The sequence below is a fragment of the Carassius carassius genome, chromosome 13 (genome assembly GCF_963082965.1).
Source record: "Carassius carassius chromosome 13, fCarCar2.1, whole genome shotgun sequence".
Taxonomy (NCBI): Eukaryota; Metazoa; Chordata; class Actinopteri; order Cypriniformes; family Cyprinidae; genus Carassius; species Carassius carassius.
The window spans coordinates 22,336,616-22,363,354 of NC_081767.1; the positions used below are offsets into that span (position 1 = coordinate 22,336,616).

At 38.4% G+C, this 26,739-nt stretch overlaps 1 protein-coding gene across 10 annotated transcripts in view; it reads right to left on the bottom strand.

Moving 5' to 3' along the window:
• Positions 1–1,140: 1,140 nt before the first annotated feature.
• The window catches only part of LOC132156100 (core-binding factor subunit beta-like), a 40,448-nt gene continuing 14,849 nt past the window's right edge, over positions 1,141–26,739 (bottom strand). Inside the window, exons 4-8 of one of the 10 annotated variants that reach the window (XM_059564955.1) lie at positions 6,992–7,108; positions 6,793–6,888; positions 5,701–5,739; positions 5,349–5,396; positions 1,141–1,935 (exon numbers count right to left, since the gene is read on the bottom strand). In XM_059564955.1, coding sequence (XP_059420938.1) covers positions 5,367–5,396; positions 5,701–5,739; positions 6,793–6,888; positions 6,992–7,108 — 282 coding nt within the window. In that variant the 3' untranslated portion in view covers positions 1,141–1,935; positions 5,349–5,366. Of the gene's footprint in view, positions 1,941–5,348; positions 5,397–5,700; positions 5,743–6,792; positions 6,889–6,991; positions 7,109–26,739 lie in introns of all 10 variants that reach the window. The other 9 variants (XM_059564952.1, XM_059564953.1, XM_059564951.1 and 6 more) reach the window with 9 other exon arrangements.

Below are 26,739 nucleotides of genomic sequence, written 5' to 3' on the forward strand. Positions count from 1 at the left end.
GAGAGAAAAACTAACAGAGGGCCAGCAAAGGTTATTTCTTTGATACACAGCATAAGACACACCTAGAAGCAGAGTTGATCTGGAAGACTAATTAAAGCAGAACTGTTTTGTGGACTCTGGTTTGCTCAAGTTCTCTGTCTCTGGCATCTTCAAAATATATCCGGACTTCAATAACCTCCTGGTGCCCGGTCTCTGACCACTGTGTGGTATAAATGCCCACTCCAACTTTACAAAGCTTTAACGTTCTACAAAACCAACATTAGCTTTTCCTCAACACTCAGACAACATGAACTTGCTCTCTATAAATAAGCTCTCATTTGTGTATTTGGTTTAAGCTAGAGGTAGGCCGAACCTTCTGACTTCAGCATCCCTTCCAAAAAAGAATTCTTGGCCCTTCAAATCTTACCATTGGCTGTGGTAAATAAAAAAGAGCATGACATAAAATGATGCAATTATGTTAAATGTTGATTATGTTCAAATTTAAATGTCATTGGAGGGCAAGTTGTTTCCATTTATGTTGCAGAGTTAAGTTGTTGTTATTCTACAAGCATTAAATGATAGAGTAACTTTGTTTCCTTCCCTACTTTCCTTTCTCTTTATCAGTGGTTTTCCAGTCCAACTGTCCAACGTCACTAAATCATCTTTAACAGATCCCAGGACCTTTGACTAAAGATGCACACTAATGTCCTCTGTTTGACCTGATGGAGAATCATGTTTTATCCCAGTTTTATGATTATACTTGCATATATAATAACAGAGTCAGATATTAAATGTTTAGGAACTTTAGATTTGTCTGGAAATGACAAATATGATTTACAAATACTACTGTCATTAAATCATGATAGTTATCAGTCTCATTTCTGAATGTTAAAAGACCTTTATAGGAGTCATATCTGGTATATTTTTTAAATTGCATTAATTCACCTGGTTTAATAAGAATGGAGGGAGTTTTAATGTCAGAATCTCTTCAGAAACCAAAGAAAACAGACAGGGAAGTAATGCACTTGTCAAAAAATAAATAAAAAAGGTGTGATATTTGTCGAAGTGAATTGTCTTCAATGACTGAAAAATGTATTCATTTTAAGAAATCCAGAGTAAAATAAAATATGTAGCAAAAAAAATGCTTAAGTGGGTAAAACGGATGTAGGGTGAAAAAACAAATCTCTGCCTCATATTGTGTAGAGCACGCACAGAGTAACACTGACCTCAATATTCACTTCCTGCTGCTCAGTTCACGTTCAAAGCATGCTTCAACTGACTGTTACAGGAAGAGAGTGGAAGACAAGAGCACATGGAGAAGGATGATAAAAGAAAAGACCTCCTCGTTCACAACATCAGCAGCCTCTTTCTAATTTTTACTAAGTTCTACTCTACTGCACAAATCTACCTAGCGACATTTACTAGATTCTCTTACAAAGCACAAGGACAGACATGTTTATATAGGGAGGAAATGAAAATACAAAAAGTAAACATCCTGACTTTCACACACGATACGAATAAAATAATTAAAAAATGCCATTTCATTACAATAGGAAATAATAAGATGCCTTGCATAGAGGGGAACAAGAGCAAACATAGGTAGGAAAACCATGCATACCGAAAGGCGATATGGGGGACTTAAACTGAACATATCACATAGTGCAAAAATCCCAAAAAGAAACAAGGGACTAAATCAAATGCGAATGAATCTCTGACACACATCAATACCAGCCCAGCCCAACCCACCCAGCCCCTTCACCAAACAACCCATCCAAAAATCCCCACAGGTGTGGACTTTGGTCTGTCCTGTGATAAACAAGGCATCAAGAGATGAGATTGCCGTGGAATTGGAGGTCTTATGACCCTATCCCTGCCCACTTTGGTGAATGCCGCTAGCGCATCTTGTGATCATCAGTGTTGCCCATGTTGGAGCCAGTGCTGGGGTCCTGCTGTCGCCTGGGCTGGGTCATCACACACATACATACACACACACACACACACACACACACACACACACACACACACACACACACACACACAGTCACACATGCAAAAACGTGCACAAACACCCACGCAACCCAACAAACAGACCAAGACAAAGACAGAATACAGTTAAAATTGTTGTGCTGTGCTTGAGTCACTCACATGTTCGTTCTCGAACTACAAAAACAATACCAGTAATAGGTTGCAGCCCACAGGCAATTGCTCTTTGCCCCCAGCAGGGGACAGCAGATATCAACTTCAGTCTAGATGCTAAAAATTGAGCTGCTTTTTTTGGTTGAAGAGGCAGACATTAGTCATTAGTCAGGGGGAAGTCTTCAAATCACTAGCATTAAAAATAAAGATATGACTGATGGCCTTGTTACAGATACATATGTTTATGTGCTTACGTCTAAATCTCTCCCTGACATAGATGTCTGAGCACAGATAGGGCAGACGGACGGACAGACAGGCAGACGGTGAGAGAAAGATAGACGGAGAGGCAGACATAGTGTATTTCACATAGTGTGAGGTCATCATCTGTGGAACCGGCGATTATAGCACGTTTTAACCCTAGAGCTACGCAAGGCTGTTTTTACTCGACCCGACGCCTGGGAATCCCATCTTTAAGCATATGCATTAACAGATGAAGCTGTTATAGCTGTCAAACGCACAGCAACGAAGCAGTCTGGAGCATAAACCTACTATCAACAATAAGCTTTAGCTTGCTCTAGATGTTTTCGATGAACTACAGAATTAAACGTTTTCGTCTAGTGATGTGTTGCTTGTTATTTATACACAAATGTGTTCAAATGTTTGAGATCAGTAAGACTTTTTTTTCAGCAGGGACCAATTCAATTGCTTGTTGCTGTATTCCTCATTTGTAAGTGGCTTTGGATAAAAGCATCTGCTAAATGAATAAATGTAAAAGTAATTGTGACAATGAAGACATTTATAATGTTACAAAAATATCTATTTTAAATAAATGCTGTTATTTTGAACTTTGTACTCAAAGAATAAAATATATATATATATATATATATATATATATATATATATATATATATATATATATATCACGGTTTACACAAAATTATTAAACAACACAAATGTCGTCAGCATTGATTAAAAAGTTGCTTAAGCACCAAATCAGCAAATTAGAATGATCGTGGGACACTGAAGACTGGAGTAATGACTGCTAAAAATTCAGCTTTGCCATCAAAGGAATAAATCACATTTGAAAATATTTTAAGATAGACAGAAGTTATTCTAATTTGTAATAATATTTGACAATATTAATGTTTTTACTGAATCAAATAAATGCAGCCTTAGTAAACATCTTCACTTACTGTAGAAAAGTAGCATATACAGTATATATGGCTTTTTTAAGCTCAAAAAGTATTTTTATGTTTGCTCTGTAGTATTTAAGCTTTTGAAAAAGTGTGTTTGTGTGGATGAGAGGACGCAGCATCGATCATACGGAGCCCAGCTGAAGCACTCTCCTGTACCACAAGTCAATAGTGCTTAGATTTTGCTGGGCAGACAGCGCTGCAAATGAAAAAGATCAATACTAATGATATATTAATACATTCACTGGCCCAACATCACTCATGCTCTAATCCCACCTGCAGTAGAGGCCTGGGTTTAGTGAAAAATTGCCAATCTATTTTTCATCCATCTCTTTACCATCTATCACGCAGAAGGCCATTGCCCCCTTGGACTCCCTGCTTAGACAAACAGTGACCAAACCGCATTAAGACATGCTGAGAGAGGACAAATAAGTGTTTACGCACAGCGAATGTTCCTTTTTGTCTCTCAGACAGGTCACAAGTGATTTTTAAGACTCTAATGCATTGTTCGTCCTTTCTAAACAAACCTGGCCCACTTTCCCAGAAAACGCTGGCTTTCTGCTGATCCAGACTGCTATTGTGCTGGTTTTTATCAAATTACAGATGATGGGGTTTAAGATTTGACCACAGCTATGTGACCACTGCACAGTGTGAAGGCTCAAGGTATGATCCGTGCTCAAGTATTATTCGCTTTCCAAAATAAAGCCGACCGAACCGCGCAGCTCGAAAACAAGCTCTGAACGAGGGTCAGACTCCACACTGCTGGGATGAGAATGACAACTGCAGTATTATTTATATACTACACTATTAAAAATAAAGGTTCTAATTTGCCATTGTTGGATTTGTAAAGAACATCCATTGAACCTTTGCATTACACAAGGTTTTTAGTGGAAAAGGTTCTTTAGATTATTAAAATGTTACTTTTCGGTAAGAAAAATGGTTAATCCAAGAAATTTTCACTGAAAGGTTCTTTGGAGAAATATTTTTTTTTATTTTATGGCATAATGGAAGTGTGTACCATTTAAAAGTTTGGGGTCAGTAGGATCATTATTATTATTTTTTTTTTTGGAAAGAAATGAATACTTTTATTAAGCAGAATGCATTAATTGATCAAGTGTGACAGTGAATACATTTAAAATGTTACAAAATATTCAAATAATTGCTGAATTTTGGAGTTTAATATTTGACCACAGCTATGCAACATCATGTACAGCAGCATGAAGGCTAGAGGTTCGATCGAGCTCAAGTACTATTTGCTTTCCAAAATAAAGCCGAGCGAACGGTGCAGCTCGAAAACAAGCTCTGAACGAGGGTCAGACTCCACACCGCTGGGATGAGAAAGCATGAATTATAGAATAATTACAGGGTTTCATTTTTCCATGGCTCACAATGACTTTGAGCTTTGAGGGAAAAACATTTGGCCCGTGAGTCACAGATCGCCTGACTGCAATAAGTAAGAAATTTGATTTTCATAAACAGCCAGATCTATTTAAAAAAGAGACCTTGGCATGATTGATTTTGGAAGAGACGTGTAAAGCACCGCCTGAGGGTGTAGATTAGGAGGCAGGAATATAAAGGCAGCGGTTTATAAGGGGAATCTTTCTGGTCGTGTGCTGCCAAGCTGTGCCTGAGAGCTCCCAGAGGGCTTTGCAGCAGGGGAGTGGGTGGGCGGGGCAGTGAGGAATCTTGGGATAGAAGTCTGGTCTCCATTACAGAGGTCTGCGTAGAGCGAGCTGGGTGTCTCTCGTGCCGGTAGAATGTTTTTTAGTGCTTTCAGTATTAGACCTGCAGCTCAAAGTTACTTATAGAAGCCTGAAATCTCACTCATTTAAAAAAAAAAACACACACCAACAGTATATGTACCCACTAACACATATAGACACACTTCAACACACACACACAGAGTAGAATATATAAATACACAGAGATGCTCTTTCGTGCACATGCTCTTGTGAAAAACACACATTCATGTACACACACTTACAGACAGACACGGTTTAGTGCATGACACAAGGATAGAGAGAAGCAGAGGAGACAGACCCTGGTCCTTGAAGGCCATCAGTCCCAGATTTTTGATGCCACAGGGTCCTAAAAAACACAATTTGGTTTTCATCTTAAGAGTGCAGTTTGGATTGACTGTAGAATGATTATATTTGAGGACTTACAATGCAAAGACACTTCATGCACTAAGCCATGAGTAAACAAGTAAAGCTCTTCAATAGCTTACATGTACACAAACTCACATAGAGTACATATATGCATGCATACATACAAAATATGAACTAAGAAACACACATGCCCTTCTTCATTATGTTTCGGTTCTGAATGATTTATAGTAAACAGAATATCAAGGCAGCAGTTCACTACATAAAATCCTAAATTGTTGTCTTACCTCCTGAGTTATTAAATGACTGAGCTGTGCCATCGGTATCTGCTAAATGACAAGTGATCAAATCAGTATTGCCCCAGACAAGCTGTTTAGCTACAGTATGTCAAGAGCTCTCAAGACATCAGGGAACAGACAGAAATGATGTGAGGTAGCACTTATTTGCCTGCTCCTGCAATGCAATTAAGGAAGGAGACAGAATTTACAACTTTTTTAGATATAGTAATTTTCATGTCGAAGTGCTGTTTAGTAATTTCTTGCATGACTTTCAGAATTAATGGAGCCCTTTAGGTTTAACTGATTTTATTACAATTCAAAAATAAAACCAAGGATGCTAAAAAAAGAAATAATTACATTATGTTCATGACAAATAAGCAAGTGATAATTAAAAATATATTATTCTCATTACTATAATATATATATATATAATTAATAGTTTAATTAATAAAAAAAAATTTGATAGCACTTATATTCAATTAAAAAAAAACTGTATTACAGATATTCTTTACAATATTAATCAGCTTTGAGAACTATGAGAATTACAAAATAAATCCTGGAGGTCCGGATACATTACTGTTATGACATATTTTGGGGAAAATTAGCTTAACTGTCATGAATAAATGAAGTGACAAGGCTGAAATGTCCTAATAATAGGCTTCATTTCCTTAACAAAAATATTATGTTTTTATTTTGCGATGAGATATGATCTAGATACGATTTTGTGATATTCACCCTACCACTTTAGCTTGACCCATAAGAAAAGATGCCGGTGGCACCACTTAATCATCTGCCTGGTCAGGAGCTACTAAAAAAAATATTTTCAGTGAACTGCTCCATAATAAAGTATTTTGGCAGTGGCTGTCAATCTAAATATTAGCAAGAGGAATTAGGCAAAGATTATGCAAAAAAGCACATACAGAAGTATTGTACATGCACAACTGGAAAACACATGTACACATAGTTTACAAATACACACACTCCCACAGACCTGAGCTCCATTATGACTGAAACATAAGAACATATTGGATTTTCAGCATGCACTAACTGATTAAAACTTCACACACTCATACACACATCCTCACTCACTCCAGCTCTCACCTCCAAGTCCTCGCGGTGCGAGCGATCCCTGTCCTCAAAATCACGGGTTCTTCTGCGGGCTTCCTCAAAGGCTGCCTGGGCCAGAGCATCCTCATGCTGTATAAACACAAAATACCACAGGAAGCCAAGCAGTGGTCAGTCATTTCTGATGTACATAAGGCATGAAACAGTTTGACAGCACAAGGTGGTTTGTCTGTACCTGTGCCCTTTCATCATCATATTCCAGACAACCCATCCCATCCAGACGCTGAAGATCAATCCAGCCTCTCCAGATCACACACACTCCATTCAGGATCATAGGAGCCTTCAGATAAACCTGCACACAAACACACACACACAAACACACACATAGTTATTATGGTTTGTATGATGTATGCACAGCACAAGAGCAATGGATATTTAAAAAATAATAATAATAAAAAATAAGACTTTTGTTGCATTTTCTGAGTAGATTTGGGCCCAACTAAGTGACGTGGATTAATGACATACCGCAAAATTGTTTAGTCCGTATCAATTAATCATAAAATACATTAAAATGTAATTCATATTTAAGCAAACATTTCTTGAAATTGTAATCTAACCTACTTTGTTCTTTATAACAACCTTATGAAGTAGTTAGGCTTTTTAATTTTATTACACAAAACAGTAGTTCTAAGACAATTGTGTTGATATATACAGTATATATTACAGTATATATTATATAAAAAATAAAAAGGACATGTAAAAAAAACTATATATATATATATATAAACATCATAGCTGTCAATCAATAAATGCCTTCAAATATCAGGTTAAATATCAAGTTTAGGTTGTAAAATGTCATAACGCCACCCATTACTGGTTTAAAATATTAGCAAAAAAAAAACTTGTATTTAATAATAAATGTATAATAAAATATATTTAAAAACTAAAAATTATGATTAATAGGTTAACAGTGCAAATATTCTAGATACTGTATTGTACTGTATGTGTGCTGACATTTTTAGAAACACTTTTTTTTTTTTTTACCATACAAAACTCAATACAAACACTACATTTCTAAGAACCTGGTACATGCGTTTTAAACCTTTTAAAAGATTCTTCCTTTTCCTTTTATCTTACATGCTTTTACTGGTCATTGGTTCGTCTAAAGATTCTGTATACTACAGAAATGACTAACTTACCAATAAATCCACCTACACAGACATAACAAACCCTTGGAGCAGGTGAAATGCCATAACCACCTACTCCACAGTTGTAGCCGCATTTGAAAACTCTCAGCGTCACACTCAGCTGTACAATGGTTCATTTGAATTGTAAAACACTTTGAGTTGTTCTGTGGAACTGCTGGGAATGGCCTCAAAACTGGATGCACATTTATACACACATGTAGCCATTACAACCTTTCTGTTTCTTCCTCTCCTACCTCATTCTCAACCCAGCCAAAGAGTATAGGTCAGCCTCCAATGTTTGCTTCCTGTGATGGGAGTGTTTATTTATAGAGGCCAGTGTAGTATAGAGTAAGGGTACACCGATGCAGAGACAGGCAAAGCCTGTCTGAATTTATTTATACTGAGCATGGCCAACAAGTGCACACAGCAGCACGGGCAAGCACATGATTGCATCCGTGTGTGAGACTCAGAGGATGGGGGGTGGGGGGGGTTATGTATAAGACAAGGTGGACAAAGAGTGAGAGAGATATTGAGAATGTGGAGACAGGGGTATATGACTGTCTGTCTGGCTCAGAGCCACAGGAATATCACATCTCTGCCACTGAGGAATCCAGGCTGAGACAAAAGTGTGCAGTCTGTTGGTCTGTGGGTGCTGTTTATTTCTGTTCCTGCAGTGAAAGAGGCCAGCTATAAATGCATACACATATGCACATATCTTCAGAGTTACCCGCCAAAACCACTGAGCCACCTGATATCCAAATAAGAGCGACGTTCCACCGTGCTGCTCCAAAAAGCAGAGAAACACAGGAACACTACAGTGTGTTGTTAGATACTCAAAGTCCCTCACTGGGCGCTAGTGACTGCTGGAGTGACCTGCCAGACAAACACACTCCACCAGAGCAGACACAACATGAGCTTTGCCATCCTTCAAGCATCTGTTTGTTTCCGTGTGTGGAGAAGCTGCTTTTAGAGTCTCATATCCACTAAATTCAACACGTTGATGTCAGTGGTGTCTAGCATAAATATAACTCACAGAATTCATTTATAAAACACTAAACATTACTATTTATGAAAAACAGTACATGGTTTAATTAATATCCACCAACATTCAAACATTTGTGGTCGGTAACATTTTTGAAAGAAGTCTTTTATGCTCATCAAGTCTGCATTTATTTGGTCAAAAATGAAGTAAAATAAACAGCAATATTGTGAAATATTATTTCAATTTAAAATAACTGTTTACTATTTTAATATGCTTTAAATGTAATTTATTCCTGACATGGCAAAGCTGAATTTTCAGCAGCCATTCGCCCTGTCTTGAGTTTTCTTACAGAAAACATTCTAATATGCTGATTTGGAGCTTGAGAAACATTTCTTATTATTAACAATGTTTAAAACTGCTTAATAATTTTGCATGATGCTTCTTTTTCTGCAGGACTGATGAATAAAAAGCATAAAAGAGTCGACTTTCTATTTAAATAGATTTTTTTGTAACAAAATATTTGCCGTCACATTATTTGCACGAACAATTGTGCAATAATTTTGTAAAAATTTGACTGTCCCCAATCTTTTGAACAGTAATGTATATTGTCACTTAATCACATGACTATTAAACTAACCAAAACCCAATACACACTATTTCACAGAAGAGAATAACAAATCTGCCATACAAATTTTATATGAAATCAAATACACAATCTAAGTGCCAACTGTGCAAGCTGGTTTATGCCACAAAACATGAATCGAAGATTGTTAAAGGACACTTAAATTGGCAAAATCAATATTTGCTACTGCAGTTTTAAGACTTTTTGTAAATAAATGTGAATGGTGTTCATCAAGGTGCTTTGACTCAAAATACAGAATCGATGTTGACATATGAATGTAATTCAGTCACGCATCAACGCTCATGCTTCCATCAATAATGATTATGTCCAATATTTGCAGATTAGTTTCCCTAAATTTCTATCCTGATGCCTGTGTTAGTGATGAGAGAAAATTATGAACAATATAGAGTGAAAGTCGTGACATTTGCCAAGTATTGTAACCCATACACAGAGTTGGTTCTCTGCAATTAACCCATGAAGTGTAAGTGACCTGACATACAGCCAAGTATGGTGACCCATACTCAGAATTCGTGCTCTGCATTTAACCGAGCGCCAACCTCCCGCTCTCTCTCGTGAGGCCAATAAGGAAGTGACTAAAACTGCAATTCAGCGACTGGCCGCTTGAGACTGGCTGCAAAAGGGAGTCAGCCCCATAGACTCCCCATGTTAAAATGCCCAACTTTACAGCAGGAAAAAACATGTTTACAGCCTGGTTCAAAAAATGATTTTGGTCTAAATAGCTCATTTTGCCCTTCATGACAACTGTGAGGGGGGTGAATTTTATAACTCATCCGTTTAAATTATATTAACACTTAAAGTTCTGCATAATTAAGGGCACAGCCACTTGAGTGACAGGTGGATTGCCGCTGCTGACACTGCCGTCGTGCTAGGTGGGTGTGGCTACAGCAACTAGCTCCCGCCTTTTTGCCCATGTTTGATTGTCCGGGAGAGTCGCGCGGTGACGCGCTGCCAAGATGGCGACGGCCGGCTCTGCACACTTTAGGCTTCAAAAACTCTCTTCAGGAGTCTACGGGTGACGTCACGGACACTACGTCCACGTTTTTATACAGTCTATGCATTTAACCCATCCAAAGTGCACACACACAGCAGTGAACACACACACACCGTAAACACACCCGGAGCAGCAGGCAGCCATTTATGCTGCGGCACCCAGGGAGCAATTGGGGGTTCTGTGTCTTGCTCAAGGGCACATAAGTCGTGGTATTGCTGGCCTGAGACTCGAACCCACAACCCTCGGGTTAGGAGTCAAACTCTCTAACCACTAGGCCACGAATTCCACGTGCACCATCCAGATGCACACACTTCCCCGTGTTTCAACCAAGTGCACACACACAGCAGTGAGTACGGAACACAAACACACAACATAAACACACACCCGGTGGGCAGTGGGCAGCTATTTTTTCAAGCGGCTGAGGAGCAACTGGGGGTTCAGTGCCTTGCTCAAGGGCACTTCAGCCATGTGTATTGAGGTTGGAAGAGCACTGTTCATTCACCCCCCCCCCCCCCCCCACACACACACCTACAACTCCTGATCTTTGGATTACAAGTCTGATTCTCTATCCATTTAGCCACAGCTTCCCCAAATATTAAAGCAATATTAAAGTATATTGCTGTTACTAATGTTAACTGACTTTATTTCTTTACTAAAAACAACTTCTTTTTTTAACCACAGATGTATAAACACCAATGTAGCTCTTGGATGAAGATGTTTACTGTTATATAACCACTAAAAGGTCACTATTACGAATGACGCTGATAATTTTTTTTTACAAAAATTAAAAGATAAACCACAACCAATCTACAATAACAAAGACACAAGGAGTCTCAATAGAATCAATGATTCAGTTAACTACTTCTTTTGGAGTCGTGGTGTAGCAGTAGTACACGTTCATTGCACATTAGAGTTGTGGTGCTCCCACAGGGATACAGATTTGAATCCTAAAATAAATAAATCAGTAAATTAAAACAAAATCCAGCTTATTACTATTTCATTTGTTTTAATTTACTATGATGGCTACAGCTATAATATAAGCTTTTAATCTTTCAAAAAATATGTAAGATGTAAAAACATGAAGTCCCAAAAAGTGACGTGAAAAAAACGCAACCTCAAAACACACCTCACTGGAACCGTTTCCCAACTACAGCTCCGTCTGCCTCTTCCACCCCCACACCTACCTTCCTGAAACTCATTCCCCATGTTTCCTCACAGGATGTCCAGCAGGCTATGATCTGTGTCCCCCTCAACAGTAAAATGCAGGTAGGAAAAATAAAGCCTGCTCAGCTCTGCAGCAGTTTAACTAAACATCAGTCAACGATCTAAATGACATCACATCCTCAGCCGCATAGTGATTTTAACTAAAAACATGCTGGGCTGTAAATACTGATGTAGAGATAATACTAGGAGAATTATACAATGCAATTAAAGAGCAAATTTACATCAAACTGCTGAGGGGTCAAAAAAACATCATCTTCCACACATTACAGAAATATCTCATATGTACGAAAGGAAAATCGCCTGTTTCTGAGAAGCAAGGCACAATGGGCCATATATCTGAAATAAAAATTGAATATGAATCTGAACCTACATTTATTTTTATCATTTCGGATTGTTTTGCTCTCTCAGCTGTCCAATTCAAATGGTTTCTTCCCCAACAAAAACATGCCTTATAGCCATTAATAACATATTTAAAAAGCCTTCCTGGGCTTCATCCAGAAAGAACATTCATAACTCCATCAGCTTAAACACACAGTTTTCATTGGGACCGAACCAACAATGGAGACATTTGAATAAAGCAGCTCTCTTGCTCTCTTCCTCATTGGGTATTTCTAGAAGGTGATGAAGCCACCCCATGAGGATCGGTGAAGAACTAAATAAAAATCTCTGATGGATGAGTAGTTACATTCAGGTTGGGGTATTTGTGAAGTGTTTATGTGTTAAGGATGTTTCGGTCCTAAGTATCTTGTCCAGGAAGAAAGAGTTTCTTTGTAGTTAAAATCAACATGGACTGCTATTTGCAATCCATTTAACTTGTGATATATACCAGAATGGACCCAGACCGAATACAAGTTTGCTAACACAGCGGAAATGTCCATTCAGAAGAAGAGCAAGTTAAAAAAAACAATCATTCATTTAAAAACAATTAGACATTCATTAAAAATTACAAACTGACATTAATAAACAGTTATTAATCTTAATTTAAAATATGTTTATTCACTAACATTTCAAAAGTAAGGGGTCAGTAAGGTTTTTAAATGTTTTTAAAAGAAGTCTGTTATGCTCACCAAGGCTTTATTTTGACAAAAATATAGCAAAAACTGTAATATTGTGAAAAATTATTATGAAAAATTTGTGCTCGAGAAAATGTATGTCATTATTATCAATGCTAAAAACAAATGTGCTGTTCAACATTTTTGTATAAGCCATGATACACTTTTATTTTTTAGGAATCTTTGAATAAAAGTTAAAAAAGACCTGCATTTATTTATCTATATTACACCATTATAGTAAAATGTTCCAAGATCTGTGAATATGACATGAATATGAAGAGCAGCTCACAACATATAATTAAACAAAGATAAACTCCTTTCTGAATTATGCTAGCCTTAAACAAAAAGCCAACTCAAAGAGCATTTAGAAAACACTACTAACACCTTAATGAGTCTACAATTTGAGACCTATAAAGACCATGGGTCATATTTAGCCAATAAACACGTGTGAGAGATGTGAGAGGTGACAAAGGGAAAGACTGTGGAGGTACAGTAGACGCTGGGTGGGGCAGCTGTAAGGGTAAGACACAGACGATCTGTGTGTGTTTGTGGAACTAAGCAGAGGCGGGAGGGGGTGTGAAAGCACGAGTAAACACTGGGATTGAATTCAGCCGTGGAGGCTTTTGATTCAGACAGCCAAAACAATCCAGGGCCTTGCTTACAGCCTATAGGCCCCAGACAGACGGGTTTACATGCATCTGTTCAACTACCCCTCTCTCTCTCTCTCTCTCTCTCCTGCCCTCTATATCGCTCTCATTTCCTCTGTGTCTGCCTCTCGTTGCAGTTGTTAGTAAACAGTCCTCGTACCTGTAGCACATTAAATACGTGGGTCTCACCAATTACTTTTGTCTGTGTTACTGTGCCATGACTGAATCAGAGCAACTTCAAAGTCTCTTTCTTTCTTACAAACACAATGGCGCAGTCAGAGAGAGCAGTCTGAACATGTTCATACCCCAGAGTTTACATGTACGTACCAGTGTGTTAAGACATGAGGGAAATATGCACATCAAATTAAGTTTAGTGCCATAAATAAACACACCTTCTTTCTGCTAAAGTGAAATCTGTAAGTACAGAATGTCTGTGTGGGCTGATTTCCTTAACATGCATTTACACTGATTATGCTACGATTCGCGTTGGCAGAGCAAAAACATACAAAACAACAATAATAATAATGTGACTAAAATAATAGTGGCTCAATAACAACTTCTTGTTTATTGTAGTCTTGCTTACTGAACTTAATTGAACACAATTGATATCATTTTCCTTACATCAGATATCACAGCCATGTGGAAATACAGCACTCTAGCTCATAGTATACTGCTAAAATTGTTATTTATAAACAGTCTATAAAACTAATGAATATGACATGAAATAACTTATACTTAACATATGCAATTTGAACAGAAAGTTCGAGGGGTGCTTGTTCATCTATTCTGTCAATCAACAGAAGGATATAAAGCAGCTGTTTTCTCATGCACCCCACAACCATTCCATCTCTATCTTTATTTTTATTTTCGACTACATATTAACTTTTTTAAGTATCCTGGGGGTTATGCAGAGGTATGTCATAAATTCATTTGTGATTTCACAGCCAAATATCTGCATGCTGATTCATTTAAAAAAAAAAACGTTCAGCAGGGAGCAACGCATGTAATGTTATTCTGAAATTATATAGAGAGAGTGTCCTGGTTATCAGGAAGCTGCCGCTGACTCCTTTTGCCGAAATGTGACATTAACCCAGCAGGGAAAGCTGATAAACTCTACCTGGAGGTTTAATCACTGTGGAAGCTTGATTTAAACAGGCCATTAACAAAGTTAGACTATCAATGATAAGACAAAAACATAGATAGAAAAACCCAGAAAACAGGAAGTGCAGAGTCGCAACATGCCACCGAGTTGGTGACATCCTGTTTCCCACCATGCAGCTCTCCAGGGAGCAATGGCTTATGAGAAGGAGGAGGACAACGAAGACGCTGTGGGGTAAGGGACACATCAGTGGCAGATCTGCAGCCAACCGCCATGTGGAAATGATCAATGTGACCAATTAGAGGCAGAGCGGTGCAATAGATACACGGCACGCCTCCTTAATCTAGTACGCATGCAAGTGTGTATACTTCTTAGGCAACACTCTGCATATGTTTCCAGTCTATACAGCTCAAAAAGTATTTTTGCCAAGGTAAACAAATAATCCAGAATAAATAAGAAAATGAAAACAGGAGCTGAAAGGCGTTGTCAGATGTGGAGTGGGGCGAGTTTGTTTTTCTGCAGTGGTCCCACGTTCTTGCCATTTTGCTGGGTTATTTCTAGCCCTGACTAGCACAGGGGTTTCATTTATGAGCGGGCCAAACCCAAGGCCTTCCCAGGGTGCTTTAGGGCAAGGGGATGTCTCTTATGGATCTGAATCCCACGCTTCGCAAACGAAGCCCTGCCTCCTACACACAAACACACACACACACACATGCTCTCTAAAGTGATTTCCACATCTGTAGAGACAGACAGACGCTTTTTTAAGCGTAGCTACATGGAGAAGGAAAAAAAGTGTAGGGGAGCATACTTCACCACAGACTTCCTCCTCAGAACGAAACGTCAGCTCCCACATCCCCCACACGCTGGTGTATGACACTCAAAAACGAATGCAACGGCAGCCCCCTGTATGCATACAAATAATATGAAACACCCAAACATAACGGACAGAGCTAAAACAAGACATTTTGAAAGTGAATAAACGAACCCACTAACTCCTAGCATATAATTTAAACATTATTATAGAAAAGTTACACAGTGCTACCGATTTAGGCTACTTCATTGTCTGCACATCTACACAGGAAATGAGATGAAACTAGCAGAACGTTACTTGCACAGCAGCCAATGGTGGCTTCTTCTCTTCAGATGAAAAAAAGAGAGTGAAAGGGTTAGAGAGAGGGAGGAAAATAGGCCTTCATTAGAAGAAGACTGGATGTTCCAAATTCCCTTGATTGGGAATTTGTTTACTATAACTACAACATATGCTGAAGACCAAAAAAAATGTATTGGGAGTTTTAGTACAGATAGGGATCTGCAAACACACACAAACAAGACTAACTCTCTTCTATTAGTTCCGCTTCCATACCTTCAATGAAAGTTACAAAAGTAGGCTCCAGATGAAAATTGTTGTTCAAGTCATTTTAATACAATTTAATTTTGTGAATAAAAGCCTTAATGTTTAGCAAATAAAGTCAAAATGATGAAAATGTATTAAAATAAAGAAGTAGCCTACTTTTATTTATCAAGGACACAATAAATTGATCTTAAATGTCAATGTCAAAAAAAAAAATCTATATTTTGAACATTTTACACTTCTTTCAAAAACAATTTAAAAAAATCTTACAGACCCCAAACATGAACTCAAATAATTTGAAAACACTGAAATGAAAGTGACTTAAATATAGGTACTTTTCATTTAATCTCCTTGCTGTTTATAGAAACCATTGAGATTTTGAAATGATCTCACCTCAATTCTAAAGACATGTTACAGATTCAGTTGTGACTCCTACAACTATTGGTTGGAAATTAACTGAATTAAAATGGATCTAAAACTGATAGTTCTGATGAATTAAAACAACTTGAACTGTTAAACTGAACTGAATAACTGGGCAGTGTGAGACCCAGTGAGGTGTGTGACTGGCGCCCTGGCAGACTGCCCCTCATTCAGACACGTGCCAGGCCATCATCAGAAGAATTACCGCATGCGAGGGAAAAGAAAACCATCAGACAAGCGTATGAAGCCAAGAGAGGAGGAGGAAGGTCCTGTACGGGGGGGGGGGGGGGGGTGTGGTGGCAGAACACACACACACACACACACACTTACACGAATGCTGACAGAGGGGCATTGTGTCCCCACACCTCATGAGTGGAGATTTTTGTGATTAAGAGCACATGTGTTTGTGTGTGATCCCACATGAGTGCTAATTTTACAGCAGTTGCTGATCACTGGATTATTCACACATACTAACATAACATGTCTGATGAAACTGCATCTGTGTGTGTGTGTGTGTGTGTGTGTGTCATGGTTCATGAATCGGCTGTCTCATACTGATGTGTCTGCGTGAGTGTAATTGTGTGGGAGTGGTTACTCGTTGTGTTGATTAGTGTCACCAGCTGTCATTAATTCCAGTTCCTTTATATGCCCAGTAATTTCCCTCTCATGTTGTCAGATCGTTGTGGTTGTTCCTCGGTGTGTGTCCTGTTCTCGTGCCTCGTCTCCTTAAGTTCTTCGTCTGGATTTCGTCAGTTCTTCGTGTCGCCTGGATGTTCCACGGTTCCTGGGCTTTCTCAAGCACACTCTTCACCGCACCACCACCGGATCGCCATCTCGTCCCAGCTTCACTTGCCACCTGAGTGTTTGTCCCCGACCTGTGTCTTTACATCTGACCTACTTTCAATAAACTGAGTTTACTTGCATCTTGCATCCTCCTGTTATTTCAGCACAGTGTGTGTGTGTCTGTATGCTTCTTTATATATGTGAGTCAGTGCCCCCAAAGGGCTTTTCCTGGACTTTTTGTTTTGTTTATGTTCAGAAAAAGAGAAAGAGAAAGCCCATGAGAGCTTCATTTCACATCACATGCCACAGTAAGTGCTGTATCAGCTCTGTGACTCACACACAGATTGGTTTGAGTCACACTGTGGTACTACAACAGAAACGGGTTGACACTGTCACCCACTGCCCATATAATATTAACTAAAGTTCTGAATGTATTCTTCCATCCCTCTTAGCTTATCCTGTGACAGTTGGACACATTGCCCATTTCTAATTAAGCACTCAAACTGCCTAAAACGCTTCTGTACACACAGCATCTACCTCTCTGCCAGTCCTATGACTAAGCTACTGAGGAAGAGGAAGTGAGAGAACATTCCATTGCCCAGTTCCCCATCAGATGGCCCAAACATGACCAAAATGATAACAAGCTACACATTACTGCCTGGCCTGCTAATAAAATCAGCACGAATGTCTATGGTGGTCCAGGCTTTAAATGTATATATGATCAATAACTGAAATGAATAGCACCTAGATATATAGATAAATATATGACTGGGGTTGGTAAGCTGTTTTAATGCATTGAACTGATCAAAAGGGACGATAAAGACATTTATAAATGCTGTTCTGTATTACAGTTTTCACAAAAATATTAAGCAGTTTTCAACATCAATAATAATCATATACTAAACAACTAATCACACACTACCAGATTTTCAAGTTGTTCCGAATGAAACACCCAAGAGAAACATGACAGCTGAAAACAATATATGAAAGATTTTTAATATCTGGACGGAATCATAACCTAAAGTAGGGCTGCACAATTAATCGCATTTCTAATCGTGATTAAAATTACAGATGCCACAATTACGTAATCATTCAAAGCAGCAATTATTCATTCAAAGTCCATTTATGTTATTCTGTGTGCTTGGGATGCGTTTTTTATTTTTCTCTTCAGGTTTCATTAAGGGTTTTTCCATTGTTTTAATTGTAGTATTAGTATAACATTATAATACCATGCATATCTGTGGCGATTTTCTTTGAAATTGGTCAACTCTAAATGGCCAAAACATGTAGACTGGCTCTGAATTTCGGCAACTGCCATCAACTTTTCCAGACTGTAAATCAGGGCAAAAAACTGGACAAATGTTGTGTCATGTATAGCCTTATAATGATTTCTGAAGGATCATGTGACATTGAAAACTAGAGTAATGGCTGCTAAAGATTTCTGATTTGCAATCACAGAAATAATATTAGGCCTATATTTTACAATATATTAAAATAGAAAACAGTTACATTACATGAAAATAATATTTCACAATATTTCTGTTTTACTGTATTTTTGATTAAATGCAGCCTTGGTGAGTTTCTCTATTAATATAATATTTATTTATTTTATATTTTGTATAAAATAGAAATTACTAACAAATAAAACATTTGAAATATGATATTATATATCATATCAATATTAATATAAAAATAATGTTTTCAATTATATTGGAATTTAAAAAAAAACGTATAAAAATGTACTTTTATCCTGTGGGGCTTCCTTGTTGCATTTAGACCAGATCGAAGTCTGTGTCCCGATGACAGCATCATGGCTCAATACAGTATATCACAATCACATGCATACTAACCACGGCAGTGCAATGATCCCCAGTAGAGCAAAGCATCATCAGTGTAAGAGCCCCTCTGCCGTCCATCCTGGTTGTCATACACTGACTCATGGCTCTCATGGATCCTCCTCCTCAACAAAGACATGACATACAACTCTCCATGCACTCAGAGAGACTGAGTCACATCTGTGTGTGTAAGAGTAAGAGCAAAAGGCAGCTGTTCTTTCAATGAAGAGATACTAACAGGCCCCAAGGACACACACACACACACACAAAACAGATACACAGCAGAGCAACTAGCAGTAAAAGAGGGAGGGAGTGAAGGTTAACATTTAGTTGGGAGGCATAGCTGCACTCCTGATTGTCACATACGCTTCTCGCTTTATTTTATCTCAATATATGTACTCTGTAAACATGTTTAATTCAAATATTAGTTGCCAATTCTTTGCAACTATTTGTGATATTTAGTGCAGTTTCTGAGTGAAAACTGTTTCAAACCCACTTTTATTTTCAGTGCAGTGTAGGTATATCTATCCTTCTTCCCATCCATCTGTCAGCCCCTGTGTTCACTTTAAAGTTTTTCAGTCTAGGTGACATTATGCAGACACAAACATACCAAAAACAGGTGCAGCCCGGTGCAGGTGTTGAGCACGCCTAGGCAAAGCAGTCGGAGAGATAGAGCATGCTTCTCTGTGTAATCAGAGACAGGGAGAAACTAAACGTTTGCACTATTGTTTTACGCACACGCACTCCAGACACTCCCACACACACATATCCAAATTAACTGACAAAAGCCCTCTTTTGTTAATGCACAAGCACAAAAGAAGGCAGAAGCTTCACAGGCCTGAAGTTCTGCCCATGCCACCTGCCACAAACACAAAAACAGAGGGGTGTCAGTCCATTAGGGTCCTTCTGGTCCTCTGTCTCCTCCCACAAACTCCTACAACCTACAATTAGGCTACACCTTTCTCCATCAGGATAAAAACATCTCTGGCCAGCTCTGACACGTACTGCACCACACACAAACACTATTTGTTTTTTAAACATGAGAGTAAAAGCCAAAGAAGTTAATTTCGTTGTTTATTATATATATATATATATATATATATATATATATATATATATATATATATATATATATATATATATATATATATATATATATATATATATATACAGGAAAATGTTAATATTGTGGAATATTATTATGATGTAAAATAGTGTTTTCCTATTTTAAACTGTTGTGCTGTATAATATTTTTTGGAGCCTGTGATACTTTTTTAAAAAGTTAATTAAATAAGAAGTTAAAAAGAAGAGCATGTATTTAAAATAAAAGTATTTTCTAACAATATACACTACAGTTCAAAAGTTTGGGTTCAGTAAATTTTTATGCTTTCCTTTTTTGGAAGAAATTAAAACTTTTATATGTAATTTTATTAATAAGATTCGGGAGGAGCGCGTCAGATACTTAGCCTAATCAACACAGGTGGACCATAATCAAGTAATCAATCCCATAGTATAAATATCGCTGACTTACCTCTATCCATTGACGGTTTATCAGCATCCCTCCTCCACCCCATCTCCTCACTTCAAGTTCACTTTATAAATAGACGGGGAAGGGGGGGGTACTCTAGGTTCGGGCCATTCCCGAGCTCGGAGCCCTTCCCCGGACAGCACGCCAAATACGCATTCCATACCTCAGCTAATTATATGTAAGCGTGAACTATTGAAATGTAATTTTATTAATAAGATTCGGGAGGAGCGCGTCAGATACTTAGCCTAATCAACACAGGTGGACCATAATCAAGTAATCAATCCCATAGTATAAATATCGCTGACTTACCTCTATCCATTGACGGTTTATCAGCATCCCTCCTCCACCCCATCTCCTCACTTCAAGTTCACTTTATAAATAGACGGGGAAGGGGGGGGTACTCTAGGTTCGGGCCATTCCCGAGCTCGGAGCCCTTCCCCGGACAGCACGCCAAATACGCATTCCATACCTCAGCTAATTATATGTAAGCGTGAACTATTGAATCAACAAGGATGTGTTTAATTGTTAAGAAGTGATAACAACGATTTATATCGTTAGAAAAATCATTTTTAAATGTTTATTCTACAATAAATCCTGAAAACAAATTTGCAGTTATCTCAATAAGTATGCATATACAAGCCACAACATGAGTGCAGAGGGATGTGAGCAAACGGTGACATGTTATATGACCATTAATCAACACCTGAGAATAATGAAAATGCAAATTTGCCTTTCTCAATACCAAATAAGAAATGGCAAATTCTGAACAGTCTTATGAAAGGAAATCTTTTGCAAGAGGAAAAGCAGGGAGAAGTCTGCATCATCACCGCCACAAAAAAAACAACAACAAAAAAAACCCAACCAATTTTGCATTACATCCAGAAACAGGAAAATCTCTCTCTTTTTCCTTTTTCTCTCTCTCCTTCTCACTTTCTTACAGCGTTCCAACCAAAACAGCAGAACTGGGTTTCTGAGCGGACCTCCATGTTTCCGAAGGAAAAGAGATGAACCGTGTTCAAAGAATAACACAGCAGACGAGTTCTACCACACACAACTCAGTAGTAACAAATTATCTACTGTATATAGCAGTTGAAAAGGTCACTCAAAACTATAGCAAGCCTATTAAAACTTCTGTACCATGCAGTACTTTAGAATCTTCCAAGATGACAAAAGCTTCGATATATCACACAATCAGACAGTCATGAGCTGTGACAGAACTCTGGATGTAGATTTTATGCAGACACATATACAGTGTGTAGCAAATATCGTGCTACCAATTATTTGCTATTAGCATGTTACTTTGGCTTTTAAAATTCTTGTGTCATTAATTCATCAGAAACCCTGCACTTTCAAACAATGAAGATGCACACATGAAGATGCACACAAATATGGTGCAAACTACATTTAATTCTCTAGAACTAGAACTAAGAGTAACATAGTCCTGTCTTTTTGGTTGAAAATTGTAAATGTTATTTAAAGTTTTTGCAGCTCTTACTGAGACACTACAATGAGCGTGTGCAAAACGAGACATCTTGAAAAAACAAAGTGAGTGTGATACGTGAGCAAAAGGGAAGGAACCTGGACATACTGAATGGGCACAGAAAGAACAACGTGAGGTTGATGTGCAGTCTTGTTGCTTGTTGCTGAGTTTATTGATCAGAAGGGTGTGACTGGAAGGCTGCGAGACAGGCCTGAGAAATCCGAGCTGGGCACTATAATTGAATCCCTATGGGGCAAGGCTAGAATATGATGGACAAAGCATCCACCCTCTGATTACATCGCTCTCTACATCTCCTCTCAATCTGTTCAGAGTTACACTATTGGCTTTGCATAAAGATCTTGCTTAAGAGAATGTGGCATGGCTAAACACAAAGAGGCCATTTTTCCCTCCAACTTCAAACAAACTGAGATCAGATCAGAAGTACGTGAGATGGCAGCAGCAGGAATCAATTATCACATATGCTTTGATGATGTCACTGACAAGCAATCGGTGAACAGACCAGCTTCCGTTTGAGATCGCAGGAAACATGAGCCTCTACCACAGCCCTTCGCATTTTTAGTTTATCATTCTGCATGTCGTTACAAACTCAAACTTGGAGCAGAGTTCACAAAAGCCTTGTTATGATTAACCAAAGTTTAACTAGCAGGCTAATTCCTAACACAGTTCTGAAAAGCTTCAAACTGGAAATGAACAAGGAAATAGATGAAATAGTCTACACTGAATCATTGATTTGAGAAGTTCTCATTCTAGTGAATTTATTCATTTCAAAGAAATCACTTGGTTCACTGATTCATCCGGGTCATCGCTCAGAAATATCCATCTTTATATTTACATTCGTAGTAAATGAAAACTGTTTAGATGTGGTGTTGTTTATGGTTCCAACGTGTCACCCATCTTATTAACAAAAGCTTTGAGAATCAGTCCAAGTGCATCATTACAAAGAAGTGGTTCAAATAAAGCAAGACGCCACTAAAGTCTGTGTGCTAGATCAGCGGCAAAAGCACCAGTGTACAAAAGTTAAATAAACTTTATGATTATTAAAATTAATAATAAAATGATAAATAATAATTTTTTTTTTTTTGTAAAGCTATAGTAATGTGCCACATTAATACAGAATGTGAGGTCACATTTGTGTTTATTGTTATTTTAAATTGAGGCTCATCCAGAATTTAGAATCAGAACTATCAGTTTCAAAAATCTGTTTGTGAATCGGACACACACAATACTGATTTAAGATTGGAAAACTAGAGAATAATGAGCAACACTCCACTTCAGCTGAAGGCAGAAGGAGAGAGGAAGATGAGGGACCTTCGTCTGCTCCTCATTTGATTTCCTTCACTGAGCGTCGGCAGCTGAGCGTGGCTCCATGAGCATTTCCCTCCATGTGTTCGGTCTTGAAGTTAACTGTCAAACTGGCGCCATGCAGCTCCACAGCATGTTCCGTGGTACATGACTAGTCATGAAAATGTAGATGTGCTTGCTAAGCGTAGCATGCACACACAAAGGAAAATGTATGAAAAACAGACAAACGCATATGCAGATAAATGGATAGTCACCAAACCTACGCAAACACACACAATAATACAAATAGGGGTGCAGAATGAAGCTTACACCCACACTGAGTGTGAGTCAGAGTCGGCATCTCGATACACACACACACACGCGCATGTATCGAATGTGGAAAACTTGCTTAATAGTTTTGGAAACGCAAAACTATTAAAACACCAATTCCTGTGGTGAGACCTCAGACTGCAGCCCCTTTCATAATGGAGTCTTTTAGTCCGATTCTTCCCTGTGCTATCTGCCCCCGAGCGAACATTCTTACACACAGACATGCTGAAGATTTATGGCGTCTGTGAGAGAAAAACACCACACCCCAGTGTGGCTCCGACACAGGGGCCTTCACACTGGCACTGAATCAGAGACACACACGTACTGTTGCATTTTTATCACATAAATATGTTGAATACAGAAACACTATTCCTTCCTTGTGCTTTTCAAAAACTCACAAGCATACAATCACAGACTCCTTCAGAGTCAGATCTCATTAAGTAATTGATTAATTAAGTAATTGTTTTGCATATTGTCCATTGGCTTGGACACTAATATAGTTATTGCCAACGCTATCTCACGACCAATTCGTATGACCTCACGAATTCAATGACCTACACCTAACCCCGCCCCTAAACCTACCCGTCACTGGATTTTGTACGATTTGTCTAGTCCCCAGTGACGGGTAGGTTTAGGGGCGGGGTTAGGTGTAGGTCATTCGTACAAATTCATACAAATTATGCAGCTCGTAAAATCCGTACAATTTAGCACAAATCATATGAATTTGTATGAATGAGGTCGTACAAATTCATACGAATTAGCCACCTCGTAAAATATATATGAATTGCCGTGAGATCAGGCTGTTATTGCTATAGTTATGTATATAATTATTGTTCTTGGTGAGCTTTTAAACTTAAAAATGTTCTGAAATTACATTTATTGTGAAAAGCACAATATTTGATTATTATTTATTTTAATAATTTTGCTTTGCACTCAGTAGCAATATAAAGCCAATTATTTAATTTGTCAAATAACATGTTGTCTTAATAATATCACACTTTTGAACTATGAATCTTTATAGTATAAATATTTTTAAATGAACATTTGTACTTTTGAAGATCAAATTTGGGGTCCATGACATCGAAAAATGTTACAGTACCAAATTACCACAGTACCAAAATGTATTAAAATGTGAGCGTGACAGTCTGTCACCCTGTGTAGTTCAGAGTTCTGATAGCCCACCACCTAGTGCTGGCTGCTGTTAGAGCCTCTTGGCCAATCAATTTACAACTCTGCTCTCCCTTCCGAAGTCTAATGACAAACCAAAGCCTCTTGGCATAGCCCGAGCAGACGGACCCAATTTCTGCTTTGCATTAAAAAAAAGCCAAAACCACACATGAGGGCTACGAATGAATAGAGGAAAAAAGGAGGAGAGAAGGGAAACAGTGCCAAGCATCAGATCTCCTTAAAGCCTTACAGCTGAAGCCTCCATCTCAGAGGAGATCACATTTCAACAAGATTGAGTTTAAGTGGTGGAGACAGAAGCTGCATGAAAGGGAGGGAGGAAGGTTCTTGCTCTACAGTCGTGGCCAAAAGTTTTGAGAATTACATAAATATTAGTTTTCAAAAAGTTTGCTGCTAAACTGCTTTTAGATCTTTGTTTCAGTTGTTTCTGTGATGTACTGAAATATAATTACAAGCACTTCATACGTTTCAAAGGCTTTTATTGACAATTACATGACATTTATGCAAAGAGTCAGTATTTGCAGTGTTGGCCGTTCTTTTTCAGGACCTCTGCAATTCGACTGGGCATGCTCTCAATCAACTTCTGGGCCAAATCCTGACTGATAGCAACCCATTCTTTTTGTCAGAATTAGTGGGTTTTTGTTTGTCCACCCGCCTCTTGAGGATTGACCACAAGTTCTCAATGGGATTAAGATCTGGGGAGTTTCCAGGCCATGGACCCAAAATTTCAACATTCTGGTCCCCGAGCCACTTAGTTATCACTTTTGCCTTATGGCATGGTGCTCCATTGTGCTGGAAAATGCATTGTTCTACACCAAACTGTTGTTGGATTGTTGGAAGAAGTTGCTGTTGGAGGGTGTTTTGGTACCATTCTTTATTCACGGCTGTGTTTTTGGGCAGAATTGTGAGTGAGCCCTCTCCCTTGGATGAGAAGCAACCCCACACATGAATGGTGTCAGGATGCTTTACTGTTGGCATGACACAGGACTGATGGTAGCGCTCACCTTTTCTTCTCCGGACAAGCCTTTTTCCAGATGCCCCAAACAATCGGAAAGGGGCTTCATCGGAGAATATGACTTTGCCCCAGTCCTCAGCAGTCCATTCACTATACTTTTTGCAGAAGATCAATCTGTCCCTGGTGGTTTTTTTTGGAGAGAAGTGGCTTCTTTGCTGCCCTTCTTGACACCAGGCCATTTTCCAAAAGTCTTCGCCTCACTGTGCGTGCAGATGCGCTCACACCTGCCTGCTGCCATTCCTGAGCAAGCTCTGCACTGGTGGCACTCCGATCCCGCAGCTGAATCCTCTTTAGGAGATGATCCTGGCGCTTGCTGGACTTTCTTGGACGCCCTGAAGCCTTCTTTACAAGAATTGAACCTCTTTCCTTGAAGTTCTTGATGATCCTATAAATTGTTGATTTAGGTGCAATCTTAGTAGCCACAATATCCTTCCCTGTGAAGCCATTTTTATGCAACGCAATTATGGCTGCACGCGTTTCTTTGCAGGTCACCATGATTAACAATGGAAGAACAATGATTTCAAGCATCACCCTCCTTTTAACATGTCAAGTCTGGCATTCTAACCCAATCAGCCTGACATAATGATCTCCAGCCATGTGCTCGTCAACATTCTCACCTGAGTTAACAAGACGATTACTGAAATGATCTCAGCAGGTCCTTTAATGAAAGTTCATTTTCATGGCAAATAAGGACTATGCAATTCATCTGATCACTCTTCATAACATTCTGGAGTATATGCAATTTGCTATTATAAAAACTTAAGCAGCAACTTTTACAATTTCCAATATTTATGTAATTCTCAAAACTTTTGGCCACGACTGTAGTAATAGTAGTGCAGGAAATATGCACAAAAACAATATAATTTACAGAGAGCCAAAAGCTACTAGATTAAACTCTAATGTTGAGAGTTGCTCATATGAACCAATAC